General features: G+C 43.6%; 1 protein-coding gene across 3 annotated transcripts in view; it reads right to left on the bottom strand.

Annotated features, from left to right (window-relative positions):
• LOC129666839 (zinc finger protein 709-like) overlaps positions 1 to 7,856 on the bottom strand; it is a 25,206-nt gene extending 17,350 nt beyond the window's left edge. For all 3 annotated transcript variants that reach the window (XR_008718659.1, XR_008718658.1, XM_055594148.1), the window contains exons 1-3: positions 7,805 to 7,856; positions 639 to 765; positions 396 to 456 (exon numbers count right to left, since the gene is read on the bottom strand). Coding sequence is in view for 1 of the 3 variants with exons in the window: in XM_055594148.1 (XP_055450123.1) it covers positions 396 to 456; positions 639 to 765; positions 7,805 to 7,807 (191 nt within the window). In the remaining 2 variants the exon portion in view is untranslated. The remainder of the gene's footprint in view (positions 1 to 395; positions 457 to 638; positions 766 to 7,804) is intronic.

Raw genomic sequence — 7,856 nt, 5'->3', positions numbered from 1 at the left:
TACAAAAACAGAAGCACATCATTGCTGATTTTTCTATTAATGTCTTGGAATTACAGTATAACCAATATCAGAGAAGTCCAAGTATCTTGGCATGTCTTAATTATTACAAAGTAAAGAAAGAGCTCTCTGAAACATGGCTTTCCCAAGTCTGTAATCAAAACAGTGATGTTCAGAGAGTTTCTCAGTACCATGTGGAAGTCAATTACCTTGAACACACAGAATTCTGTTAAACTGGGCAGAGTGAGCAAGAGAGAGAATAAGCTGGAATAAATGGAATAAGAGAGAATAAATGTTTAAAGTATGCTTCTCTGTTTGGTTTGTGTACCAAAGTTCACATGACAGGACATGCTAGGCTTCCCTCAAGGAACATCATGCCTTTTATGAATACAAATCACCTTAGATTTGTCTCAGGATCTTTGTCCTCATCCTCAGTGTTCTGGTCTTCCATCATGTTTTCTAAATATAGACCAAGGAAAAACAGTATTAATTATGAACTTCAAAAAAATTAACAGAACCTTTGAGATTCACTGTACACTGAAAATCATGCTCTTTTATTCATAAAACTAGGCCCTTTCCACATTTCAATTCCCAGGGTGTCTTTGTTTTGTTTTAATTAAGTAAAGAAATGTCATTCTTACCTATAGAGGTCAGGTTCCTAAAGACTTCCTGCATCACATCTGTGTAGAGATTCTTCTGGGAAGGATCCAGCAAAGCCCACTCTTCCCGGGTGAAGTTTATAGCCACATCGTCAAAGGCCACCGCGTTCTAAAACACACAATGTGCGTTGGAGGCCGGGTTAGACTTCTACCACAGGAATCTGTACTGTGTATGCATGTTCACTTGCTTTTGTGATTGCCAAACGTTCAGTCCACAATTTGGTCATCTGAAAGTTTACTTTCTAATGTACTCAGTTGTCCACACACAGCTTGTCAATACCTAATTGAACTGAGACACCCAGGAAAGCAATAGCAGAGCAAAAACACCCTTCTCCTTGGTATGTCCAGGAGGAAGGTGTGTTTCTTGGTTATCCCTAATTTATCATTGTAACGTGTACCTCCAATGCATGTTACTAACTAAATTCTACCCTCTGCTCTACAAAATGATGCTAATACTTGTACTGTGAGAGTTCTTACTGGAAGTGACTACTCACAAAGGCGGACCTTTGCTGTTGTATCAGGAGATCTGGGAGGAATCCCAAAACCCCAAGTGTTAGAGTGACTAACAACAATTAAAATCCTGGGTGAAGAACGTACAGGAATTGAAGACACAATGCAGAATTCACATGGAAGTATAAGGCTCAGACTATTACAAGATCCTGAGAATTGAACAGTGAGACTAGTGCTTCCTAATGCCGAACCTGCCTCTTAAAGCAACAGCAATCAGCCAGGTGATGCTGGCACCTTAAATCCCAGCAGAGCCAGCAGAGGCAGGTGGATCTCTGAGTTCTAGACCAGCCTGGTCTACAGAGTGAGCTTCAGGACATAGTCCTGAAAGGCTAGACAGAGAAATCCTGTCTCAAAAAACAAAAACAAAAATAAAAATAAAACAAACATACAAATAACCACCAGCAACAGCAATCAAGGTAACATAATAATGACACAAAAACATCATTATATGATACAGAGTCCAGGCAAAATGAGGTCAGGAAAATGGCTTTGGTTGCTCCAAACAAAAGTCCGTCCACAGAAACATGAAAGTACAAGCAGAACTCTCAGAAGCAACTTTGTTAGAAATCTGAATATTCACAAATTGTATATGTGAATGAACACTTTAGAAATCTAAAAATGGTAAGAAAGCCTTGTACAGCTTCTACTCATTCCTGTCTTAATCCGTCTCTGACACACTAACAGTTTTAAAGCCAGCAGCTTAGGAGTTCAGTGCTGGGGCAGAGTAGGTCTCATTTTTGCACTGAACAAACCAAAAGGCTATATCACCTGGGAAAACAGACTAATGCTTATATCCACAATGTATAAATACCGCCTAAACTCCGGAGGAAAAGGGTGCAGTGAAAATTTCTTTAAGAAATTAAAGTATTTAAAAGTAGCCTAGTATAATGTGAAACTGAGAAAGCTCCATGCATACCAAGAAACTTTATGGACAAAAAAAAAAAAAACCCAACCTGATTATGTGTTAAAGGAATGCCCTAGCATGCCCATCCCTTGATCCCCCACCAAAACAAAACAAAACTGAAAGAGGTGAGCTTCTGCTGTTTTTTCTAATTTTTCTGTTTTAGTTTATGACATTCACAGAAATATTTCAAATCCAGTTGAACAATAAAGGGCAATAAAATAAACTGACAACGCATAAGCAGTACAGTCTCTGCAAAAATATCTTGAAAATGGGGGCTGGAGAGATAGCTCTGCAGTTAAAAAGCACTTGTAGCTCTTGCAGAGGACCCAGGTTCAATTCCTAGTACCCACATGGCAGCTAAGAAGAGAAGAGAAGAGAAGAGAAGAGAAGAGAAGAGAAGAGAAGAGAAGAGAAGAGAAGAGAAGAGAAAAGAAAAGGAAAGAAACCATCTAAACTTCCAGTTCCAGGATTTGGGGCAGGGAGTGGGGGGAGGTGTTAGGGGAGGTTTCGAGACAGGATTTCTCTGTGTAGCTTTGGCTGCCTTGGAACTTGCTCTACAGAGCAGGCTGGCCTCAAACCCACAGAGATCCTACTGTGTCTGCCTCCCAAGCGCTGGGATTAAAGGCATGAGACACCACCTTCCAGTTGTAAGATTTCTTTTTTTGAGGTTTATTTATTAATGTATACAGTGTTCTGCCTACATGTATGAATGCAGGCCAGAAGAGGGCACCAGATCTCATTATGTGATGGCTATAGGTCACCACGTGGTTGCTGGGAATTGAACTCAGGACCTCTGGAAGAGCAGCCAGTGCTCTTAACCTCTGAGCCATCTCTCCAGTCCCCTAGTTCTAGGATTTCTAATGTCCTCTTCTGGCCTCTGGCCTCATGCAGGCAGTACACAAACATACATGTAGTAAAAAAAAAAAAATACTGATACACATAAAATATTTTTTCTAAAGAGCTGGGCATGGTGGCACACACCTTTAGTCCCAGTATTCAGGAGACAGAGACAGTCAGATCCCTACGTTTGAGGCCAGTCTGGTCTACAAAGTGAGTTTATGCTAGACAATGCTACATAGTGAGACCTTTAAAACAATTTTTTTAAAAAGATTTATTTATTTATTAATTAGTCATACAGCATTCTGCCTGCATGTGAGCCAGCAGACCACAAGAGGACACCAGATCTTATTGTAGATCTGGTTATGAGCCACCATGTGGTTGCCGGGAATTGAACTCAGGACCTTTGGAAGAACAGCCAGTGTTAGTAATCCCTGAGCCATCTCTCCAGCCCTTAAAAATGTTTTGATGTTTGGACAGTATTTTCATTACATAAACAGACACAATTTGTCTGGCAGCAGTGTAGCACTCCTTTAATCCCAGCAGAGGCAGGTGGATCTCTGGTCTACAGAGTGAGTGCTAGAAGAGCCAGAGCTACACAGAAAAACTCTGTCTCAAGAGAAAACAAAAACAAAAAACAAAAAACAGGACACACAGCCTCCTTCCTTCAATAAATAAGAACAGATAACAGAGAAAATGGAAAAACTGATTTTTCAGATTAATGTTTTTCGCTAAAACAAACACCAAAACTAGGGAAAAAATGGGGAAAAAAATTGAGATCTTTGAGAAACTTTAGATACTACAGTCAATAAATGCTCTACTCACTAAAAGTAGAACTTTTTAAATGATATGTATAACATCTTTAATATGTGAAACATAAAACAGAAAGTCAAATTACATATGGGAAATCTTGTAGAAATGAAATGAAAAATGGATAAATTCATAATTACAGTCAGAAATACTAAAGTACTCCTCATGAGTAACTGACAGATCCAGTAGCCAGAAAAGCAGTAATGGCAACAGTGTTATTCAGCAACATTAACCAGAAGATTCACTGATATTTCTAGTTCAAGCAACAGCCGAACTGAATGACAGACCACATTCTGAGTGATCAAACATACCATCCCAAGCAAGTACATAAAAAAGTATACTCCAAGAACATGTAAGCATGAAGTAGCAATCAGTAACAGAAATACCGTCAGAAAACCTCCATACACCTGGAAATTAAATCACAAAGTGCAAAATCACATGTGAATCAAAGAAGTCATCTGAAGGAACCTAAATAGTCAAAGAAAAGAAACTTATGTTTATCATATGAAAATCTGTGTCAAATAATACAAGCCGTATATAGGAAAGGTTAAAGCATCACATGCACTTCCAGGAACTTCAGTGAGGAGCAAGGTTACCCTGTATCAACCCAGAGAAACTGAGGAGGCAACAATGAATTCACAATCAAACAGAATGAGGGGCTGGAGGGATGGCTTAGCAGTTCCAAAAGCATGCTGGTCTTGTAGAAAACCCAAGTTCTAGCACCCAAATCAGGGAGCTCACAAGTGCCTGTGACTCTAGTTTCAGGAGGATCTAAAACCTTCTGGCCACCACAGGCACTGTACTTGTGCACAAACTCACACATACACATAATCAAAAAAATATAAATTTGGGCTGGAGAGATGCTTCAGCAGTTAAGAGCACTGTCTGCTCTTCCAAAGGACCCAGGTTCAACTCACAGCACCAACATGGCAGGTCACAACTGTCTGTAGCCACAGATCCAGGGGGCTGGACACCCTCACAAACACACACTAGCAGGCAGAATACCAATGTAGACAAAATCAAAATAAATCATTAAAAGTAAATAAATAAATTTAAAAGAAATGATACAGCTCTTAAGAACAAAGAAATGAGCTACATGCAACCCTGCCTCAAGAAATAACGATTGCTAGGTATGATGTATTATTTAATCCCACAGCAAGATCCAGGTCAGACAAGACTACATAGGGAGACCATATCTCAAAAATAAATCAACATGGTTCAGCAGGTAAAGCAAATTTGCTCTATACCTGATGGTAAGAGTTCAACTTCTAACTTCCACAGTTGTCCTCAGACCTCCACGCCCACACCTTGGCATGGACGCTGCACTGCCTGGTTTTGTGTCAACGTGACACAAGCTAGAGTCACCAGAGAGAAAGGAGCCTCAGTTGAGGAAATGCCTCCATTTCTGATCCAGGTGTAAGGCATTTTTTCAATTAGTGATCAATGGGGGGAGGGCCCTACCCTTGGTGGACGGTGCTATTCCTGGGCTGGTAGTCCTGGATTCTGTAAGAAAGGAGACTGAACAAGCCACGTGAAGCAAGCCAGTGAGCAGCACCCTTCCATGTGTCAGCTTCTGCTTCCAGGACCCTGCCTTGTTTGTGTTCTCGTCCTGACTTCCTTCAGTGATACACAGGGCTGTGAAAGGGTGAGCAGAATAAACCCTTTCCATTCCAACCTGCTTTCTGATGGTGCTTTATCACAGTAGCTGAAACCCTAAATAAGGCACATGCATACACACTCACACAATAAATAATAAAAATAAATCAAATGAAACACTTGGGAGGCAAGAGGCTGGCGGATCTCTGTGAGTTCAAGGCCAGCCTGGTCTACAGAGTGAGTTCCAGAACAGCCAAGGCTACACAGAAAAACCCTGTCTAAAAAGAACATTTTACCTTATTAGGCTCTGGGCACATTCCATATTTAATGAAAAGCTGAGGTTCAAATAAACGAACAAATATTTCAAGGCGATGAATCTAGAAAAGGGCCAGTTGTGAAGAGAATAGACCTGTCAGGATCAAGGGTCAAATAAGGCCATTCTCTCACCCTAGTGCTGCTGACGGACTCAACAGTCACTCCGCCTCAGGAGACACTGGACGGTGACTCAAGCCAAAAACTTTCCTCTTCAGGTTTCTATCCCACTGCACTGTAGTGGGGGTTTCTTTCTAATCCTATGGGAGAAGGACATATGCCCAACAACTGAGAGACTCAGCGGCAGAAATACTGCTCTGCAGGCCCTCATTCACCAGCATCTAACTAAAACAATGATTCCCAGGAGTAGAACTAAGCTGAGGGGACATGATGTCCCTCAGAAAGACACACATGGTATACACTCACTTATAAGTGGATATCAGACATATAATATAGGATAAACATACTAAAATCTGTACACCTAAAGAAGCTAAGCAAGAAGGAGGACCCTGGGTAAGATGATCAATCTTCATTCAGAAAGGCAAATGGGATGGACATCAGAAGAAGGTGAAAATAAGGAACAAGACAGGAGCCTACCACAGAGGGCCTCTGAAAGACTCTGCCCAGCAGGGTATCAAAGCAGATGCTGAAACCCATAGCCAATCTTTGGGCAGAGTGCAGGGAATCTTATGAAAGAAGGGGGAGACTGAAAGACCTGGAGGGGACAGGAGCTCCACAAGGAGAGCAACGAGACCAAAAAATCTGGGCACAGGGGTCCTTTCTGAAACTGATACTACAACCAAGGACCATGCATGCAGATAACCTAGAACCCCTACACCGATGTAGCCCATGGCAGCTCAGTCTTCAAGTGGATCTCCTAGTAAGGGGAACAGTGGCTGGCTCTTTGAGCACCTCTCCTTGAACGGGGAGCAGTCTTACCAGGCCACAGAGGAAGACAATTCCACCAGTCCTGATGAGACCTGATAGGCTAGGGTCAGAGGGAAGAGAGGAAGACCTCCCCTATCAGTGGACTTGGGGAGGGGCATAGGAGGAGATGAGGGAAGGAGGATGGGGTTAGGAAGGAATGAGGGAAGGGGCTACAGCTAGGATACAAAGTGAATAAACTGTAATTAATTTTAAAAAATTAATTAATTAATTAATTAATTAAAAATAAATACCAGAAAATAAGCTGTTTAGGTGGGGCTACAGAAATGGCTCAGTGGTTGAGCATTTGCTGCTCTTGCAGGGAACTGGAATTCAGTTTCCAGTAGCCACTTTGGGGCAGTTCATAACTGCTTATATCTTTAGCTCCAAGGTATCCCTCTTCTGACCTCCACAGACAGACAGATAGATACACACACGCACACACACATATAAAAGCAGGATGAAAGCCTGGCATCTCTGACTTCACTCTGTCCACCTCCTTTATTTTGGCTCAGCCTGAACATGTAATCATTCAAGTACAGGCCACTTCATCTTCAAGCCTGAAGGCACACTGATAAATCACGGTCCTTACCCTGCAGTCACAGGATTCGGGAAGAGCAGAGCTGCACAGAAGTTAACTCCAGTGAACCACCTAGCCCCCTCCAGGTCTCAATCAGCTGAGACAATGATGGGCGGGCCACACTGGGCAGCAGCCTGCTGGTTAAGCTTGTTTCTGGTCTGCCCTTTCTCTATTTCAGCCTAAAGCTCCTGTCGAAAGACCTGGGCTGGGCGGTGTCCCTGGACCCTCATCTGTCCCTTTTCACTGTGCCCACACTGACGAAATCTCCACTCGGCTGTTCCCCACTGTCCATCTCTCTAACTGGCACACTGGGACCGGCGGTCGGAGAGTAGCTGCGGGTTTGTCTGAAGACTACTGAAGAGCCTAGAATTCGGGGGGTTCACTGTGAACCCCGGAAGCAGCCAGGATGAGGGGGAGTGGACTGAGACCCCACTTCGCGCGCCTCAGCAAAGCTCAACCGTGGCTGAGCGGCAGCGGCGGGAGTCCTGGGTCGGCCGGGACGCCGCGGGAGCCGATGGGACTCTGGGGGCCGATGGGACGCTGCGGGGGACCCGCCGCCCGGGCCACACAGGACCCGGGAGGACGGCAGCGGGAGGGCGAGGCCGACTCCAGCTACGGAGGCCTTCCCCGCAGCCCGTCCTGGTCGGAGGCGGCCAGCGTCGGCGGAACGCTCACCATTTCAGAATTTCCGTCCTCTGCGTCGTCTTCACCTCACAGGGACACTAAC

This window comes from Psammomys obesus, unplaced genomic scaffold (assembly GCF_907164565.1).
Source record: "Psammomys obesus unplaced genomic scaffold, mPsaObe1.curated_primary_1811, whole genome shotgun sequence".
NCBI classification, from domain to species: Eukaryota; Metazoa; Chordata; class Mammalia; order Rodentia; family Muridae; genus Psammomys; species Psammomys obesus.
This window is presented reverse-complemented; position numbering and strand designations above follow the sequence as displayed.